The 20,602-nt window shown below is 43.1% G+C and overlaps 1 protein-coding gene across 1 annotated transcript in view; it reads right to left on the bottom strand.

The window, feature by feature from the left end:
* PROS1 (protein S) overlaps nt 1-19,509 on the bottom strand; it is a 45,165-nt gene extending 25,656 nt beyond the window's left edge. Inside the window, exons 1-7 of the mRNA XM_048870052.2 lie at nt 19,092-19,509; nt 11,398-11,555; nt 9,777-9,801; nt 9,313-9,399; nt 5,307-5,429; nt 3,976-4,107; nt 1,950-2,075 (exon numbers count right to left, since the gene is read on the bottom strand). Coding sequence (XP_048726009.1) covers nt 1,950-2,075; nt 3,976-4,107; nt 5,307-5,429; nt 9,313-9,399; nt 9,777-9,801; nt 11,398-11,555; nt 19,092-19,428 — 988 coding nt within the window. The 5' untranslated portion in view covers nt 19,429-19,509. The remainder of the gene's footprint in view (nt 1-1,949; nt 2,076-3,975; nt 4,108-5,306; nt 5,430-9,312; nt 9,400-9,776; nt 9,802-11,397; nt 11,556-19,091) is intronic.
* Between the last annotated feature and the right edge of the window lie 1,093 nt (nt 19,510-20,602).

Genomic DNA, 20,602 nt, shown 5'->3' with positions numbered 1-20,602 from the left:
TCTCTAAGTTAAACTGTAGTGGGCTTAGGTCATTCTTTAAAACAACTTCTATTGTGTTTTAAACCCAGGTTTGATTCACCTTCAGGATTCTGGCAATGCAAGCTGCGGCCCCAGAGCTGGTATGTCTGCTTGGAGGGGAAGGGGGTGCAACAAATGCTAGCCTCCAGCAAGACCTGCTTTGCCAGGGTGTCTGTAGTGGCTGGTGCAGCCACACAAGTGTTGAAAGGGGATAGGCAGAGTCAGTACCTATCATAGGCAGTTTCTACTATAGGGATGTTTATGAACCCTGACTGGATTTTACTAGATTTTCATGAAGTGAGCTGTAGCTCACGAAAGCTTGTGCTCAAATAAATTTTGTTAGTCTCTAAGGTGCCACAACAAGTCCTCCTTTTCTTTTTGCGAAGACAGACTAACACGGCTGCTACTCTGAAAACTTTCTCTGGAGGGACGCTTTCTTCCACACTCTCATTTCATAAAGAAATGTTCTTCTCTGCCCAGAAAATTTCTGAAGGGACAATGTTCTGACAAATTGTAGATTAGATTGCATGGAGGAGGTGTAATTGGGGCAAGGGGAGAGGAATGGATCATTTTTAAATGGCAGTCTCAGGTCCCAATATTTTGAGAGTGAATCCCTCCAGTATTATATTTGCACACTTTATGAAGAGCAGTCAGACTGACTCAATATCAATGAGCACCCAACATTTGAATGATAGTGACATAAAATGTGGTGATTGATATACCCATAGAAGAGGCTAGAAAGCTGTTTTATACATTGTAGTAATTGTAACAGCCCTGGTTGAGATACCCCTACTGGACCCTCACCAGGCTGCTGTGTTACACCCGCTTGCTAGGCCTGTGTGCCTTGAAGCTCCTCATGATCACAGGGTAGGCTCCAGCTACTATCTCTGGCTGTAGACTCTCTGGCACAGACTGTGTCATACCCCTGCATGGAGGATGGACCCCAAAACCCAGTTGCAGTAGGCCCTTCGCATGAGTGCTGACCCCCAAGACACTTCAGTAGGTTAAGCAAAACCCTTCCCTAGAGCTCAGTCTTGTGAGTAGTCAGCCACTGGTGTATAATTCACCTGTTACAGAAATATGTGATGATTGAAGCAAACAACACAGACTTTGCAGAGGGATTTCTAACCCACTCATTCTTTACTTTAGACAGCACAAGAGATATACAGATCTAGGCAAAACAATGAACACCTGTACACCACTCCTCAGTTTTCTCATCACCTTTGAGCATTCTTTGGGATTTCAGCTGGTATCTTTCTAGGGTTCCGAGTCCCCTGTATTGACTCTCACTCCACCAGCTTAGGGCTTTTTCTCCCAATTACTGGATCTTTCCCTGACCCCTGTAGTCAGTATCCTTCACCTCCAGTTCATCTGGCAATCAAAAAGCTTCCCTTTTGAGTCCCTCCTCAGACTTTGGGTATGTCTACACAGCAAAAAAACCAACAACCTGCATCAGAGAGTCTCAGAGCCTGGGTCAACTGACTCAGGCTTGCAGGGCTAAAGAGAGCAGTGTAGATGTTTTGGCTCGGGCTGACCCTCTAGTCTACACTGCTATTTTTAGTCCTGCAGCGCAAGCCTGAGTCAGTTTGACCTGGGCTTTGAGACGGGTGTACCCTCTGTGTCTGTAAACCCCCACTCTGACACATCCTGTGTCTTTGTTTCCTTCCACTGCTCCAAACTCTGCAAAGCACATAAGATAACTGGATTCTCTAAACCTTAGCCAGCCCATTGTTCTCAGGTGCTCCCATTTGAATGGGAACTGTTTTAAGTTAACAACTCTCTATTGTCCTTGATCTGGGAGAGATGGTAGTAGATGATGGAGACATTTAATGATCAACTAGAATTTGTAAGTTACATGTAGACAGATTCCCCAAATTGTCACAGCAGCTATTTTTAAAAAAAAGAAAGGAAAAAAAAAAAACAACCTTTACCTTCACAATTCTTTGAAGTTGAATTATATGTGTAGCCTTCTGCACATTCACATTTATATTTGCCAGGGATGTTCTTGCACTGTGCTGTTCCACAGATGTCTGGACGTATCACACATTCATTCCTGTCTAAATTCAGAAGTGTTACTGAGAATAAAGTTTTTCTCATGACATTTCACCCTGCCTCAAGATTGTAAGGGCAAAAAAAAAATGGGGGGGGGGCTCACAATTCCGGCAGATCTTGCTAGGTTTCGCATAGTCTCCTTTGTAAGGGAGACTTCCAGAGGATTCTGCAGGGAATTTTACCTTGCCCCCAGGTGAAGTCTCCTGCATACCTTGATACTCTGTAGGCTGTACTATGGATCCAAGGAAAAGGGACAAGTGTGTCAGAGGAAAAAAGTAACACAAATGTGTCTACTGTAATGCTTTGCTCATCATTCCTGATTGAAAGCTAGTTGTGCAGCTGTTACTCATATTGGTGAGTCCTCATTAATGGCAGGTAACTCTCTGGCTTCAGAGGGACTACTTGTGTGAATAAGGGCTCACCACCATGAGGCAGGGGTGCACAGTCTAGCTCTAAAGCAGGGGTGGGCAAACTTTTTGGCCCAAGGGCCACATCGGGGTTGAGAAACTGTATGGAGGGCAGGGTAGGAAAGGCTGTGCCTCCCCAAACAGCCTGGCCCCCTCCCACTTCCCACTCCCTGACTGCCCTCCTCACAACCCATGAACCATCCAACCCTCCTTGTCCCCTGATCACCCCCTCCTGGGACCCCACCCCCATCCAACCTCCCCGTCCCCTTACCATGCCGCTCAGAGGAGCAGGAGCTCGCAGCCGCGCTGCCCGGCTGGAGCCAGCCACACCGCCGCGCTCCCCGGCAGAAGCAGCAGGCCAAAGCGTTGGCAGGGCGGTGAGGTGAGGCTGCGGGGTAGGGGCCGGGGAGTAGCCTCCCCAGCCGGGAGCTCAGAGACTGGGCAGGATGGTCCCGTGGGCCAGATGTGGCCCACGGGCTGTAGTTTGCCCACCCCTGCTCTAAAAGATTAAAAGTACACGAACAGGCTCCATTCAACCAACTTGTGAGCCTGCATTTGTCAGACTGCAGTATTGCAATGGGCTTATATAGGAGTCATGGTGTCATTGATTATTTGTGTCCACAAAAGTACATGCACTAACCAGGAGCCCAGTGAAAGCCAGCCTAAAAGTCTGTCCCTTTACATCCTCTCACGATGGTATCCGTACCAGATAGTGCAGCTCAACAGAAAAATTTTGACTAGTAAAGAAATGCAATACTAGGATGAGGTAAGCTATTTTCTTGCCAAAATGCCATCAAATTTTTCTACTAACTATATTAACGCATGCCCTTTACCTGGAATTTTATTCCAAAATAAAGACTTAAATCTATAGTCAATAAAAAGGCCTTTGTGCTACACCCAGCAAGTAAGTATAGTGATGCAATGCCACACAAGCCTTTCCCCATATAAAGAGTAGGATGACTAGATAGCCAGTGTGAAAAATCGGGATGGGGGTGGGAGGTAATAGGTGCCTATAGAAGAGAAAGTCCCCATATTTGGGGCTGTCCCTGTAAAATCTGGACATCTGATCATCCTCATAAAGAGCATCTTCAGAATTCATTAATATTTTCCTTTCAAGTGAAGGAAAGCAAAACTCAGAAAGTGAAATCCATCCAAAGCCACAGATTTTCACAGACTGGGTTTCCAGCTAAGAATGTTAACTGCCCCTTGCATTCTAGAAATTTGAGTTGGGCTATGAAAATGGTTTAAGTCTGGGATTTGTGACCCAAACCCAGGTTTCATTAATTAACTAGCCTGGATTCATGTAAAAAGGTTAACACAACCCTAGATTTGGGCACATCAATTGGAATCAAATATGCATCAGATGGGAGAATTTGGCTCAAAATAGGAGGAGAAAATTTAAAGGGACAGTAGCTATAGTTCAGCCTAACTTCTCTAATTGGTAGTATCCAAACATAATTTCCTTACATACAATGGTATTTTAAGTGTATTTTCTTACCCTTGCAGTCCTGTTTGTTTGGAAGCATGTAGTATCCATCATCACAAAAACAGCCGTAGCTTCCAGGAAAATTAGCACACCTGTGGCTACAACCGCCATTTTTATTTGCTGGGTCTTCACATTCATTTATATCTAGAAGATATAACAGAATATATCCATGTTCACACCCTATACACTATTGTAGTAATTTCTGTACAAGTCATGTCTTGTGAAGTATCATTTAAAAACTCATAATTTCCTGGTCACTAATATCATGGCAGTAGCGTTATATGTGAAGTTATAAACTGAAATCATGACTAAAAATGTATTTTCCAGATAAATTTGGAGAGTGGTCAGATCAGTCCCTTGGAGACAAAAGGCAAGCCGATGCCTCAGCCAGGTGCACACAAGACTGATGGACAATTACCAGCAAAGTGGCCAACTTTGGCAGGGAAGAGGGTAGGGGCAAAAATCTACATCTTAGCAAAGAAACAGCATGGAGTTTCCTTCGACACAGGTGAGAGAACTTTGCTTTGAATCTAATATAGTTTGTTAAGTTAGTCACCAGTAGCATTTTATCTTTATTTTTCTTGTAAACATGTCTGACTTATCTTTCATTACTTGTACTCACTTAAGATCTCGCTCTCTCTTTGTAGTTAATAAACTTGTTTTATTGTTTTATCTAATCCAGTGTGTTCATATTGAATTATCTGGGTAACTTCATTTGGGGTAAAAAGTTGTACATGTAATTCCCTTAAAGGAATAATGGACTCAATGTATCCGTACTGTCTGTTACACAGGGCTTTGGAACGGAGCCCAGAGCTGGAGCATGGAGCAGCTCCAGAGCAGTGGAGCTGCAGGTTTTTGCCTGGAGCTGGAGCGGAGCCGGAGCACAGCTCAAAAGCCCAGTCTGTCCAGGAGAGGGCTGAGCAGTACAGGACATATATTTCTGAGGGGAAATCTGAGACTGGGAGTGTGTTGGGATCACCCTGTGGTAAGCTTTAAGACTGATAAGAGCCAATGTGTAGCTGGCTGGCTGAAGCACATACAGACATAGCTGGAGGCAGTTTGTGAGCAGTCCAAGTTAGAGGCTACAGCAGCAAGGCATTGTGAACGACATGCCTGTCCCCGGATTACAGACCTGGAGTGACACAGCAACTCATTGGTCTGTATTGTGCCCTGGTATGTCACAGAAGGGAAATGGGGGGGGGGAGGGGAGCCCAAAAAATCTTAATCTAAGAGAGACTATTTGCTGCCTCATTTATCTATTTAAAGATATGGTACTGTTAATAATGCTCTAATTTCAGCCATAGTAACAGTTACTACCACCATAGTCACAAAATGGATTGTACCTTCTTCACATCTCTCTCCTTGCCAGCCTGGTTTACAGACACAAGTGTATCTGGCTTGCCCATCGATGCATTCCATATATCCACCTTCATTGCATGGCACAGGGCTACATTGGTTGGAAATTTCTGTGTGCGCATGGGGGGAAAAAAGTTCATTTTTACACTCCGCCTTTCCATAATCCTATTTCCTTCCTCCTTTCCTCCAATAGTCACCATTCACAAGAAGGAAAAAGCTTGCCACACAAGAAAAAGCATCCACATAGCACGTGTCTTTTTATTTATTCTGCCCAGAGGTTAAGTTACCTCAAAAGTTACAATACACTTTGTCCCCTTTGGCAGCTAGTCCAAAGACAACATTACCAGTTATGGATCAGTAACATTTTCCCCCCACCAAGAGAAGACCATTATGAAATGAATGGCTCACGGGAATTGGTATACAGTGCTTGTTATTACTGGAGTACTTGTGGCACCTTAGAGACGAAAGCTTACGCTCAGATAAATTGGTTAGTCTCTACGGTGCCACAAGTCCTCCTTTCCTTTTTGCGAATACAGACTAACACGGCTGCTACTCTGAAACCTGTTATTACTGAGTGCAGACTGGCCCAGGTTGGTAATAGCAGCAAGCCACTACCAAACGATGGCTCTTCAGTGGCACAGGTAAATTAACCCAGAGGTCTCAGTTCAGTTCTTAGTGAGTAGCTGTCTGCATCAATCATCACCCCAGTTGTCTCAGCAGAGGCCAAGGTCTGAAAGGCACAGAGACTAATTCCTTTGTCATGCTAGAGGTGGCACATTTGTGTGCAAGCTTACAACCCTGCTGCCTGCACTGTACATGCTCCATTGACAAACTGGAAATTTCACTTCCCAGTGCTATCCAACTGGCAGCTTTCACTAACTTTAAATTCACTTACAAAAATCAAAAACTGGAGCACGGAGAGGAACCGAGAACTCTCTGTGCATGCCTGCGGGGCAATGTAAAGCGAAGTGCAACATGCCTACCACAGGGAGAACACAGCCTATTGTTTTACCCTGTACTCCCCTAAGTTGGTAGGTATGTTTATATAAGTTCACACATCTGGGGACAAAGGTCTAAGGACTAAGTATAGTACAATAAAAAAGTAGGGCAAAACTCCCTGACTAAAGCAGGTGGATCTATGTTGACTTTAATGGAGTACATCTATTTTCACTGGGTGAATTTGGCCCGAAGTCTGTAAACTCACTTTTGATTAAATACCATAATTTAAAAGATTCATTCTTCTGGCCATCCCACACTTCAGGTCTATGGTTTCCTTTTCCTCACCCCTTCCTCACCCCCCAACTCTAACCAGTTACTTATATTTATGGAGCTGATACACTCCTATGATCTTATTTCACTGTAAAATACTAACTGTAGTAGGGATGGGAGTATTTTGTATTATCTGTTGTTGTATGGTATGAAGATTGTGTAAGGTTGTTTAAGACATCGCTGCAAATTGAGCAGGTGGATTTAGCCAACCATGCCAGATTGCATTGATGTTTATCTTTGCTAAGAAGGCTTGGACTTCAATAATAGCGAGTGGCTTACAGACCAGGTTGGAAGTGGATTGGCAGAACGCAATTATGCTACACACTTGCCCACATTATGCATAGCTGAAGCCCAGTTAGTTCATATGAAAGTCAGGGGGACTCAAATTAAAAATGAAAGGATAAAATGAGGACACATGGCAAAGTTAGATGTAGGGGAAAATTTTCAAAAGCTCCTGTGTTCCATTTTCCAAAGTTCCAGGTATTTAGGCACCTAAAGATGCGGATAGGAGCCAGTGGGATTTATCAAAGTGCTTAACCTATGTAGATGCTTTAGAAAATCCTATTAGGCACCTAAATATCTTTAAAAATCTGGTCACTAAGTACCTAGACCTCATTGAAAATCAATGGGTCTTACATTCCTGCATGCCTAAGTCACTTCTGAAAATAGGACAGAGGCTTCTAAGGGCCAGATTTATAAGGAAATGTAAGCATCTATAGATGCAGAGATTAGATATGTACTGAAATTTTCATAAGTGCCTAAGTGTCTAACTCATGGGAGTTGGGCACTTGTGAAATCCCAGTATGCGCTTATCTGTAACTTAGGTTCCTAAATACTTTTTAAAAATCTGGCCCCTGGGCTTTTGAAAATTGTACAGGTTATCTTTTTACTTTTTTTTTTTTAAACCACTTTGTTTTGGAGTTTGCTACTTTGCCATGTGGAACCATATGAGGATTAAAATTAATATCTAGTTGTCCTCATGGGAGAGTGTTCAGCAACATTAAATGTTCACACACCTCTGTAGCATCCTACCCTGCCCTGCCCCCCAAGCCTCCAATGAGAGAGAGAAAGGGGGAAGGGGGGGAATGAATGAGAATACACTTTAATTTGTGACTGCAGGCATGTTGGCAGAGTAATCTAGAAAATGCTCATCTGTGGCAGCGAGTAGTGTAATTATTAAGGATTCTTTTTTGCCCTCATTTCCTCTCAAGGACAAACATAGGGATGGGTGTTTAAGGATAAATATATATTCAGACTGGAAACTCTTTCAAAATACCTAGGCAGGGTGCTGTGCACTTGTGCACAAGCAGAGCAGGCTGGACACAAGTAGAGGAACGCGCTAAATTTGGTAATGGGCTGATGCAAAATATTCCCTTGTGATTTTGGAGGAATTGTGTCCTTTCCACAGCTCTTCTGGGGTTGCACAGCGATGTGCTGTTTCTTACTGTACTTCTGAGGGAAATTTGTGCCACTGCACATGCGCAGAATTCATGTGTCCTGCAGAATTTTTTTTCTGCAGAAAATACTTTCTGCCCTAGAAGTGTTGCAGTTCTGCCTTTCTCCCACCAGATGCCACTGTGGCATCAGAACAGCCAACAGCATGAACGCAGCAGGCTGTTCTGGTGCCACAGTGGCCTCTGGTGGGCAAAAGGCAGAACTGAGGCACTTCTGGGGCGGAATGTATTTTCTGTGGGGGGAAAAAAGTTGTGTGCGCGTGCAGTGGCACATAATTCCCCCAGGAGTAGAAGTTCATCACAGTACCTGGCCCATGGAGCCAGATTAGGACAGACAGAGTGGGGCACATGGGCTTGCTGGGGAGGGGGGGGCGCGGGTGTCACAGACTGCGGTTGAGAATGGCTAGTGGTGGGGGGACAGACTCAGGAGCTAGGGGGGTGACAGCATTGAGCCAGGGGCTGAATGGGAGTGGGGCTGCAGGGACACATGGAGATGGGGCAGGGGGCTTCAGGGACCCATCAGGATGGGGGTGTGGGATGTGGGGACAGGGATGGATGTGCCTGACAAATGGGAGAGGTTTGGGATCAGCCAGGGTCTGCATGGGGGAGGCTCCCCAATCCTGCCCCTCTCCCCCCCCCCCCAAAAAACCTGTTCCATACTTCTCCCATCCACACCCAACAACCCTCCAGATTCACTCCAGGCTCCTTCCCTCTCCCTCAGCACCTCTGTCACCCCTGACACCCTCAAGCCTTTGCACTGCATCTGATGGGTGCAGGAAACACAGTTCTGTATTGTAATTTAAATGAATTACTCCAAGTTCTAAATTAATATGCCTAGTAAGGAATCTATTTGTCAGTTTTTTTTTACCAGAATCTTTTTTTTTTTTTTTTTGGTCTGTATTGTTAGACATACTTGCTGACAGATATTTTGAAATAAATTCCCAAAATAATTGAAACTGTCCTGATTATATTGTGTTATTTTGACAAATGAAATTTGCAGAATTTTAAAACATTGTGTGCAGAATTTTTAATTTTTTGGCGCATAATTCCCCCAGAGTATTACTCAAGAGTGAGAGTAAACTCTACTATTTTGAATGTAATTTTACTTTCTAGATAACTGTATTATGAGTTAAAATACTAGTTTCTTTTTTCTTACTAGGTGAACTGCTCTGTAGAGGGGGCAGGATGTATGCTTAAACCCAAACCAGTATTAGATACACCATAATTCTGTTTCAGTACTGTTTGTGAAATTTATATCACAAATTCTTACCTTTAACACAGGTTCTCAGATCACTTGAGGAATCTGGAACAACATCAGTAATCCTGAAAATCCCTACTCGATGGGAGCCGAGGCAGCCTGTAAATACAGACCAACACAATCTGCTTATGGGCCAAACACCCATTTAAACTGAAATCATCACAACAGAAATTAAGCACTGCACCTTCAAAGAGCCTATTCTCACAGTCTGAGCTAGAAAACCAGTCAACACATTAAGGACACCTGATCACAGCCTCACATTCTGAATGGCTCAGTCAGGTTCTAACTGTACAGAACAGCTTGTGAGCTACTGGACATAAGAATTAAAAAGAAAAACACCCAGGTATTGCTGCTGGAGTAACTCAACTGATAGTATGCAATTGGGAAGAAATCCCTCAGTATCATACAAACTCTATGATAAAGTACAGCACACAAGGAGGTGTGGGTTTTGTGGGTTGAGGGGGATTGGTACTTACTTAAATATTTGGGATAAAAATATTCCTGTAAAAAGAATGAGAGAAGTTTAGTAAGTTTCAAGATAATTGGAATTATTATAAACTGTTAACTAGACCTTTACTGAACAGTATTTGTGCTGTAATTGAAAAAGGAGGTCCATCAATTATCATTTTTATTCATCTGTGGAGTCAGCTAGGAATAGTCTATAAAACTTGCTTTTAGATTCAAGCACAGGCCTCCAGATTACCAGAGGGAGGGAGGGGCAGAAAAAAAAATAGGTAAGGAATCCTCTCCCTTTATGGTTCTGCTCTCCAAGTGGGAGATTAGGATTCAGCAGGGAACAAGCACTTCTCTCCCTGAGTCAGAGAGCGAGAAAGGACCAGTCTGTCCCTTGCTGAGTCAGCACTCACTATGGAGGCCCCAAAATCAAGAGGTGCAAAATTGTTTCTTGTATTGCTTATGCCTAAAAGTCCTGTACAGACTGGCAGTCCGAGTCAAACATTACAGGCAGATAAGATCTAAAAGAGAAGTAATTTAGACTTTTCAAAGGAATCTTGACCTGTCTTTTTGTAGACTCAAGTGCCTGATTTGCAGGTGCAGTCAGATATTTGGACACCTAGAAGGAGATTTTCAAAGGCATAAAGACAGGTTTCAGAGTAACAGCCGTGTTAGTCTGTATTTGCAAAAAGAAAAGGAGTACTTGTGGCACCTTGGAGACTATAAATTGGTTAGTCTCTAAGGTGCCACAAGTACTCCTTTTCTAAAGGCATAAAGGGCAATTAATGGGAGCTGGACACAACTGTCCTTTCTGCCTTTGAAACTCTCCCCCTTATATGGCAAGATTTTCACCCAAAATTAATTCTGGAAACAAAACTGCACCTAAAAATGACAGGTACTAAAAATCTAGCTTTGAACATGTATTTATATTTAAAATGAAATGGGAAAATATTTTGGCTTTTTATTTAACTAAGTGGTAAATTTTTATGTGGTAATTTTTTTTAAAGTAAAAACTATACCCTAACACTGAAAAGTAGCCCAATAGCCTGTGCTATTTGATCAAAGGTGGATCATGCAAACAATACAGACTTTATTTACAACCAAAAATAAGATAATTCATTTTCTAATTTTATATCTACTAATTAACATCCATTCTGTAATACAAATTTAATGTCTCAAATATTTAACATTGTAGATCCAGTGTGCTGTCCATGAACTCAGGCATTGAACTCTTGTATTTAGAAGAAAGTCCTTCAGCAAGGGTGCCCAATATCTTTATGATAAAAATGGCTGGACCAGCAATTTGTTAGGAGAGAAAGGACCATACTTAAATGTTTTGTTCTGCAAGTGGTCTCTTTGTAGAATTCTCATTTGAAGCCAATGGGTTTTCCATGCATGGAGTGCTGGGAAATTTGTGCCTTAAATAGAAAAAAAAGAATGTATGCACAGCCATACTTTGTGCATCGGTTCTGTCTTCCTTAATAGGTAATGCACACTGGCTGGCACTCTGCACGTGGAAGAATTTCACTCTTGGTCTGAATACTTTTTAGCCCTGCTATATAGAAACCTATACATTTCCAGGTTTTTTCTTCCTCCTTGGCACAAAACTGTTCTCCAGTTGTCAAATGCTCATCAAATTCTTACCGTTTCAGGATTATTTTCAAATATTTCTCTGGCTTCTTCTTTATTGCACAGCTCTTCAATGCATTCTCTTTCTAAATTTCCCTTCTTACTTTCTTCCATAAAAGAATTGGCTCGACGTTTCCTAACCAGGAACTCGGAGGCATACTGCTGAGACAAAACTTTGTAGAACCAAACAAACATTTTTCACATTGTACAGCTCAGCAATGTGGCAGGGTAAAAATTAAGTTAGAGTGAGGTGCTAGAACAAAAATCAGAATTGAGTTGGTAGTCATGCTGTAGCCATGTGCAGCATTGCCAGGCAATGTGGGAGAGAGGAAGGATATTTCAGGATTGCTTTGTCTGTGTGTTAGTTGCCAAATATATTTATATATATACATTATATATATATATAAAATCCTGATTGACATTTACAAGGGTTCTTAGATCTCTTTGTACAAAGCCATGCCCAGAGCATCATTTAAATGTCACTGTGTTACTGGAAAACATTGTTTTAATCCTGGGTATTCTAAAAAAAGGCAGAGACTTGACAGGCAGGATGAAAAATGATACAGAATCTTACAATATGTTAGAATAACCTGTTTTAATTAATTACATAGAAGTAAGGTATTCTGTGAACCACTTCTTTTATATGAGGCCATAAGTGCTTTTTTTAAGTCAAGACATGCCTGCTAATACTTCTAAAGTAAATACTTTATGAATACTTCACAACCTAAGGTGAATAACCCAGTACACAATGCAAAATCTCAGGAGATGATGCCAGTGGCACAGCTTGAAAAATGTTTGCGCTGATGTTGTGAAAGGAAATTCATGTCCCTCTACAAATGTTAGTGGAGATACTTACAGACAACCTACGTATTTTACAGTTGTAATGCTGCATGTGTATCACTATTTACTTTTTGCACATCTGTCTTGCTATTACTACTGACTTTTAATTTTAAATGTGTTGTGAAAAAATTAGTTGGAGAAGATTTTGTTGTAGCAATAATCACTATTCTACTGGGACCTGATTCAAAGTGGAAAGACTCCCACTGATTTCAATGAGTTTTGAATCTGGCCCTTAATATATTCTGCACATGGTACTGCAGATAGAGCATCTAAATTAGACTAGGGTTTTTCTATTGCTGTATTTGTTTTTGACTGTTCCTAGGCAACAAGAAAGATATGGATGAACAGACCTGGAAAAAGTCCAAGGTATAGGGGTTAGAGGGTGAGGCTGACATGTTAGCTGATGGGCACCACAGTTCTATACCTGCATTGCACTAATTAGCATTTTCATAATTTACTCTATCAGATTAGAATGAATGTATGAAACCTGCAGTGCATAATCAGACAGGCTGTCCATAATATTCATCACTGTCCTGTGAGCATCAGTTCAGGCAGACGTAACTCATGGTCTGACAGAGGACTGTATTCACTATCTGAAATTCTGACGCACTAGCGTGTATTATGCCAGCAATGGGGAGCATCCTATTTTTTATGCACTGCTAAATGGACTAACAGAGGAGTGAAACTGATATGGTGTATTAGCAAGAGTGTTGCGTACCTTCCCACTGGAACATTTATCCTTTGCTATGGATTGCTCCTGGGTGGCATGCCTCAAACCCAATACTAACTCATCTGCATGCCTCAAACACAATACTATAGCTAGTCTATTAAATATAAGGAATGCAACTGAGGGGCTCACAATAGCTGCATCAGTGGATATCATATCAAATTGTAGGCATCTCTCACAAGAACTTCCTCACTGTATTTCTTCTGTTTTTCTGTTTGTTTGTTTGTTTGTTTGTTTTTTCAAGGGCTTGTGGTTTACACTGAAGATTTAAGGTTGTGTAACTGGCTTCTACCTCACCTTAATTTTAACAAGATATTAAGGGCAGGATTTCCAAAGGTGCACAGTGGACCGGCTGTCCTACACCTCTGAAGTATGAGCCAGACTTTTCTGTCAGCGATCAGCTAGCAATTCTGGCTGGCATGGAACTGGCCACAGTATTTTATTTCTTCCACCTGTATAGTGATCCATTTGTAAATGTTACAAGACCAGTGAAGAAAAATCCTGAAGGGTGAAAGGATTGCACATACATAACTGTTAAGATGATGGAAAAGTTTTCCCCATGAAGGAAAGTTCATGTTGTGAAAAAACATCCCGCATGTGTGAAACCTTTATGCTTAATCTGTGCCACCTTGTATTTAACTCAGTCACTCTGGTATCTTTCTCCAGACCTTAAGAGGAGCTCTGTGAAGCTCAAAAGCTTGTCTGTTGTACCAGAAGTTAGTCCAATAAAATATATTACCTTGCCTATCTTGTCTCTCTCTAATCAAAGATGACCATTTGAGCCATCCATAAAGATAGAGTGGTGCAGCAGCTTTGCACGTAGAGGGACAAAAAGTATTGGCTGAAAGAGATCAAGACTCAGTAATAATAAAGTTGTGTATGTTAAGAATAATCACAGAGGGCTTTAAAAAGTTTCATGTGGGCAGATTCCCCTTAGCAACAATCTTCCAATTCCAGTAACCGCTACTGTGTAAATAAATTGTTAGGTAATGCTAATCCACTGCAACATTGTAATCCTGGCACTACAGCATAGCTGTTGTTGGTAGCCCTTCTATACACAACGGTTCGGTTAATTTCTTTTTTAATATATTTATGAAAATGTTCCCTATTACTTTTAACAATGACAGATTGTTCACTTCCACCAAAAGGCCTGATCCTACTCCCTTTGAAGCAGAAAGGAGTTTTGTCACTTCTCTTTTTGTGATTTCCTGTGCTTCCTCCTCCCCGTCCCCCAATATTTTTATTGGAGTGCAAGGAAAGTGTGTTAGTTTATCTGCTGAACAGGCCTTTCTTTACACGCATTCTGCTGTTTCATTAAAAAAAATCCTTATCTCTATTGCATGTTTGATTACTGGAACTCAAATTATCTTGTGACTCTTTCAAATAAAAAGTGAATATAATAGGCCTGATCAAACTATAACTGAAGTCCATTGAGAATCTTGCTATTGATGTCAATAGGAACTGGATGGGCCATACTTATCTAACAATTATTTATCAGGTGCCTATTTAGAAATAGTACTGTTGAAAGAAATAAAAACACAGGACCAGATTCACCGGTTCACTCCATTTAAGCTTCTGGGGCTGCAAAGCAGCCACAAATCTGGCATAAATGGGCTGGTTAAGAAGGGTTTACAGTTGTTTTGTGTCACCAAAGGAGCACAAAGCAACCGTAGTGTACCTGTGATTTGGCCCACAAGCACTAATATATATATATATATTAAACATAGTGCTGCTACAGAAAATGGAGCTAAATCAGTGATGTGGCTGCCATGTAGCAATTAACTCCTTACTTCCAAGAAAGAGATTTTTATTAAATGCATTAGTAATATGTGAACCTGTAATGGAAGCCCTACATACAGAGGATTTCCCATCTCCAGGCACATGAAAAAATAAACATCTTTTCATTTGTAATTCTTTCATTAGGCTATGCAAATTAGATACATGTTTTTATCTGTAACTGAACATGTGTAAATGTATGTTTAGATCATGCAATTTCGATCCTGACTCTTGAAAACTGGTCCCAAAACGTCTTGAAGAAAAACATTGTTTTCTTTTGAACAAGTTGTACAGGTATTTGTTGTTACTCCGTTTAGCACTGACCATTTACTTTTTGTCATCCAGTATCCCAAATTAAATATAGCCATTGCCCTGAAGAATTTACAGTCTACTGCCCAGTCCTGCCATAGGACCAGTGCAGACATACCCTCACACGACTTTGGTGAGGCTCTACGCAGGTGCAGTCTGCTCATGTCGATCTGACTACAGGGATGGAAGGCTTTAAAGGCAGAGGCACAGACTGCCTCATAGTTAGGGCTCTACCAAATTCATGGTCCATTTTGGTCAATTTCACGGTCATAAGATTTAAGAAATCATAAATTTCATGATTTCAGCTATTTAAATCTGAAATTTCACGGTGTTGTAATTGCAGGGGTCCTGACCCCAAAAGGAGTTGGGGGGGGGGGTGTCGCAAGGTTATGGTCGGGCGGTGTGCGGTGCTGCTACCCATACTTCTGTGCTGCAGCTAGCAGTGGTGCTGCCTTCAGAACTGAGCGGCCGGAGAGCGGCGACTGCTGGCCGGGAGCCCAGCTCTGAAGGCAGAGCCGCCACGAGCAGTAGCGCAGAAGTAAGGATGGCATGGTATGGTATCATAGGTGCCAACTTCCTCCGGGCCCAGGGGGTACTCAACCCCCGGCTCCACCCCAGGTCCCGCTCCCACTGCCCAAGCCGCAGCCTGCCTCTTCCTGCCCCTGCTCCTCCCCAGGCCCGGCCCCTTCTCCCAAGTCCCCTCGCCGCCTCTTCCCACCCACACCCTGCTTCTTCCCCGCCTCTTCCCACAAAGGTTCCACCCCCTCTCCTCTGAGCATGCCCCATCCCTGCTCTTCTCCCTCCCAGAGCCTCCTGCATGCCACGAAACAGCTGATCGTGGCAGGCAGTGAGTGCTGGGAAAGAGGGGGAAGAGTGGGTCGGCAGGGCCGGCAGCAGGCGGGAGGCGCTGGGAGGGAAGAGGGGAGCTGGCTGCTGGTGGGTGCTACGCCACCACCAATTTTTTTCCTTGGGTGCTGTAGCCCTGGAGCACCCACGGAGTTCGTGCCTATGTATGGTATTAACACCCTTACTTCTGTGCTGCTGCTGGCAGAGCACTGCCTTCAGAGCTGGGCACCCAGCCAACACCTGCCACTCTCCAGCCGCCCGGATCTGAAGGCAGCGCAGAAGTAAGGGTGACAATACCATGACCCTCCTAAAATAATCTTGCAACCTTCCTGCAACTACCTTTTGGGTGAGGGCCCCCAATTTGAGAAATGCTGGTCTCCCCTGTGAAATCTGTATAGTATAGGGTAAAAGCACACAAAAGACCAGATTTCAATGGGAGACACCAGATTTCATGACCCGTTATGCATTTTTTATGGCCATGAAATTGGTAGGGCCCTACTTATAATGCATGTGAATGAGGATGCTAAATTAAGGTTGCATGAGTAATGCTAAGTCTGGCATTACTTAAATTTTGACTGCTTGACTTTACACCCTTAATGTTTTTAATGTAACGTTTTTTTCCCCGAAGGTCATACAAAATAATTAAAGGTCCACAGAAGGACATTTGGGAGATCCAATTTACTTTTTTCTTATAATACAAGAACAAGAGGAGCAGGACTGGCTGAAATTTGGGATTTTTGGTTAGCAGGAAATTTAAATATTTCAACATTTGGTTTTGTTCCAATTCAGAATTAAATGTTTTTTCTTTTTTACGTTTCCAGTGAACCAGAAATTCTGAATTTCATTTGTTTTGGCAATGCTGACCGAGGGCATTTCTGAAATGAAATATGCTCCCAGGGACCCCAGTAGCAGTTGATTAACAAGAATCATGTTGACTTTAGTTTCACCACTGCTGTAAAGCAGCGTTGGAACTGACAATAATCATATCAAGTTCGATCAGCAGCTGCCAGGACTCCCAGGGTCTGTGGCCCTGGGGCAGAGCACATAGCACAGTTGTCCCAGAGCCACCAGCCCTGGAAGACCTGGGGTCCCAAGCAGCCCACCAGGAAACCAGGCAGGTTTCTGATGGAACCCTGGCTGTGATTCAATGAACGTTTGGCAAACCCGAGATGTTTTCACAAAACATTTTGAGTTCAACTAATTGGCACTTTCTGAGGATGCTTTGTTTCACCAGAAAATTCCCAACCAGCTCCAAAGAGGACTGTTGATTAAATTAAAATTCAGCACATTTAAATTCAATAAAAGGATTTTTTGATGCAGGTTGTAACTAATCCTCCAGTGCTCAATGCTGCAGGATATTATTGAGAAAAATATTTTAGTTAAAATTGATTAGCCACTTATATGAATTTGAACAGCATAAGTAGTTATAGTACATATAACAACATTTATAAGGGCTGGCCATCCTCATGCTTCAAGGTGTAAACCGATCAGCACCCATACACAAAAGCAAACTTTCCATGATGGTTACAGTATTACACAATTCTCTGCCATTGCAGGATGAATTCCCTGATATTACAGGGGCCTGGGGCACGGGAATACTTTGGTCCCTGCTACTCTCTGCCTGTGGCACATCATAGTTCAGTCACTTTAAAATGTCAGTTGTTGGGTTTAGGCAGGTGCTGGGTGGTTGTGGTGGCATGTGAGATAAAGGAAGTCAGACTAGATGGTCTGGTGGTCCCTTCTGGCCTTAAACTTAATGAGTCCATGACAACAAGATGAATTATTGGGGATGCTTTTGAAAGCACCTGGCATTGGTAGAGCCAGAACTGGAATACTAGCCTACATGAACCACTCGGGGTTTGCACTGATATGGCAATTTGAATGTTATGTTATTGGAAAGATAAGTGGGAGGGTAATATAATGGGGGAGTAAGGAAAGAGAGAAAACTAAGGAAGAAGGCATGAACAAAGAAGAAAAAGGCATGTGAAAAAAGGGGTTTCTTTTAGGCTCTGCACAGAAATAAGGTAGAAAATGAGCTTTCGTCATTCTCTAGCATTTAAACAAAAGGTTGAATGGTAAATATTAGGTTTTTTCTGACTGTTTAATCATTAACCCGGTCACAAACATGCTTACATTTTAAAGATTCTAATTCTGCTAGTGCCACTAATTACTTCCCTGTGAATGGTCTTACTCTGGCACCAGCAAAAAAGTTCTGTTTGACCTGAGTGCAAACTGACCCCTCCCCCATTGCCTCTAGAATATTTTTCCTCTCTCTACATTAACAAAAGGCTATTTGGACGTGCCTTTTCAGCTAATCCACATTACCAGTAGCATCCTGCCAATTTCAAAGCATCAGCTTTGAAGTTATGCTGCCCAGGCAACCTTCAGACCACAGTTATTTGACTGAAGAAAACAAATGAATAATAAGTCAAATGTAAAAATTGTACCAAAGCACTTTCTCAACATAGAGTTGTATTAACAATTCACTGGAAATAAGTAATATTCAAAATAGTGACCATGAGCAAAGAAGGCCCCCAACTTGAATTCATTTAGAGGCTACTTTAGTTACAGGACTGCATTTGTTTTTAGTGCTAAAAATGTCAGCAACATCAACCTGTTTCTGCCACAAAAGTGACCTCCACATTTAGCTAAAGCAATGTGCGAGGAGTCTGGTTTGCTCACCCATATTAATGCATTTTGAAGAAAAAGAAAAACAAAAACAGCAACGCTGAAGCTCAAAGTTCAGGAATTGCACAAAGATGATAAGGGGGTCTGTTTCGTCTGTAAAAAAACGAGGGGAGAACTTAGACCTACCACTGCAAAAACTGGAACTCCTGTCACATTTTCAGAACAAACCCCTCTCCTTCTGATGCCTGGGGCAAAACGAACTTGACACAAATGGGGGCTAAAGGCCTAAATCACTCTGAATTCTGCTATCTCAGTGACACTGGATCTGTCCCCAGGAGAAAACAGGCAAGCAGCAAATTATTTCTACAAACCTACAAAGCAGTAATGTTTTTTCTACGACTGCAATCTAGGAGCCTGACAGATTAATAAGACCGCTGCCACCATCGCCTTGTTATGCACAGTAAGTTTCCAGGTGCGGTGCATAACAAGGGCTAAGGGAAGGAGCAAAAACCAATCTGAACTATCCACAGAAACAAGCAAGTGTGAACTTTGCCTAAGTTTTGAAGCTGCTGAATTTACTTACATGTCCTGGCCTCTGAGAGAGCAATCACCACAACAAAACAAGTGTGGAAACCGATGCAGCGCCTGTCTAGCAGCTTCATCCTTACAGAAAGCAGCTGGAAGGGGCTACCAGGCACGTGTGTCTGGTGCGGGGGAGATATGGACAGACAAGGCGCCTTGGTTAGTACAGCGCCTCTGTTTGCTTTGTGCCTGCTGCAGCTTCTGAGTGAAATAGCAGCACCGCAGCAGCAGGGGATCTCGTGCCGGACTCCGGCCGTCCTGGAGAGCTGGGGGAGGGAGTGACAGTGGGGGGGCTGGACACTTCCAGGAAACGTTCCGGAGTGTTTCTCATGGAGCATAAACAGGATGCTCGGGGCTCCAGGGCAGCCAGAGCCAGGAGGCTGCTGAGCGCCAAGCGCTGGTTTACAGCTGCCCGGAAAACTTGCGGGGTAGGAGAGAAAGAAATTGCAAAAAGTAAAACAATAGCCTCCAAAAATTCACTCCTGGGCTTCTTTAAAAGTTCAGTTTCGTCAACATTTTCTGATCTTAGCTCTCCCACCCAGATCTTAACTCTCCCACCCAGATCCAGAGAGGGACGGACACCCCGCCCCCGCGCCCCGGGGGCACCACACACCAGGTTCAGCTCAGGCAGACGCCAGGCACAGCTCCCCAGCCACAGACACCTCTTAGGGACACTAGGCACAGCTAGGGTTGCCAACTGTGGTTGGACAAATGCCTGGAGATTTCATCACATGACAATGTTTAATTAAAGATTAATCTTTAATTCCTGGAGACTCCAGGACAATCCTGGAGGATTGGCAACCCTAGGCACAGCTCCCCAGCCTGACACCTCCCTGGGGACACCAGGCACAGCCGCCCAGCCACAGACGCCCCCTCATGGACACCAGACACAGCTGCCCTGCCAGACACCTCCCCGAGGACACCAGGCACAGCTCCCCAGTCACAGACACCCCCTCAGTGACTTCAGGCACAGCTCCCTAGCCAGACACCCTCCCGCCTCCCCCCAGGATACCAGGGACAGCTCCTCAGCCAGACAACTCCCCCGGGACACCAGTGTGACAGCCTGTACTCTTGTTTTCACCCCTTCATAAGATTATGATACATTTTATATAAAAAGAAAAGGAGGACTTGTGGCACCTTAGAGACTAACCAATTTATTTGAGCATAAGCTTTCGTGAGCTACAGCTCACCTCATCGGATGCATACCGTGGAAAATACAGAAGATGTTTTTATACACACAGGCCATGAAAAAATGGGTGTTTCTCACTACAAAAGGTTTTCTCTGCCCCCACCCCACTCTCCTGCTGGTAATAGCTTATCTAAAATGATCACTCTCCTTACAATGTGTATAATAATCAAGGTGGGCCATTTCCAGCACGTCCCCTAACGCCCCTACTCTACTTGCGCTATATTGATGACATCTTTATCATCTGGACCCATGGAAAAGAAGCCCTTGAGGAATTCCACCATGATTTCAACAATTTCCATCCCACCATCAATCTCTGCCTGGTC

Source organism: Caretta caretta, chromosome 1, assembly GCF_965140235.1.
Source record: "Caretta caretta isolate rCarCar2 chromosome 1, rCarCar1.hap1, whole genome shotgun sequence".
NCBI lineage: Eukaryota > Metazoa > Chordata > Testudines > Cheloniidae > Caretta > Caretta caretta.
This window is presented reverse-complemented; position numbering and strand designations above follow the sequence as displayed.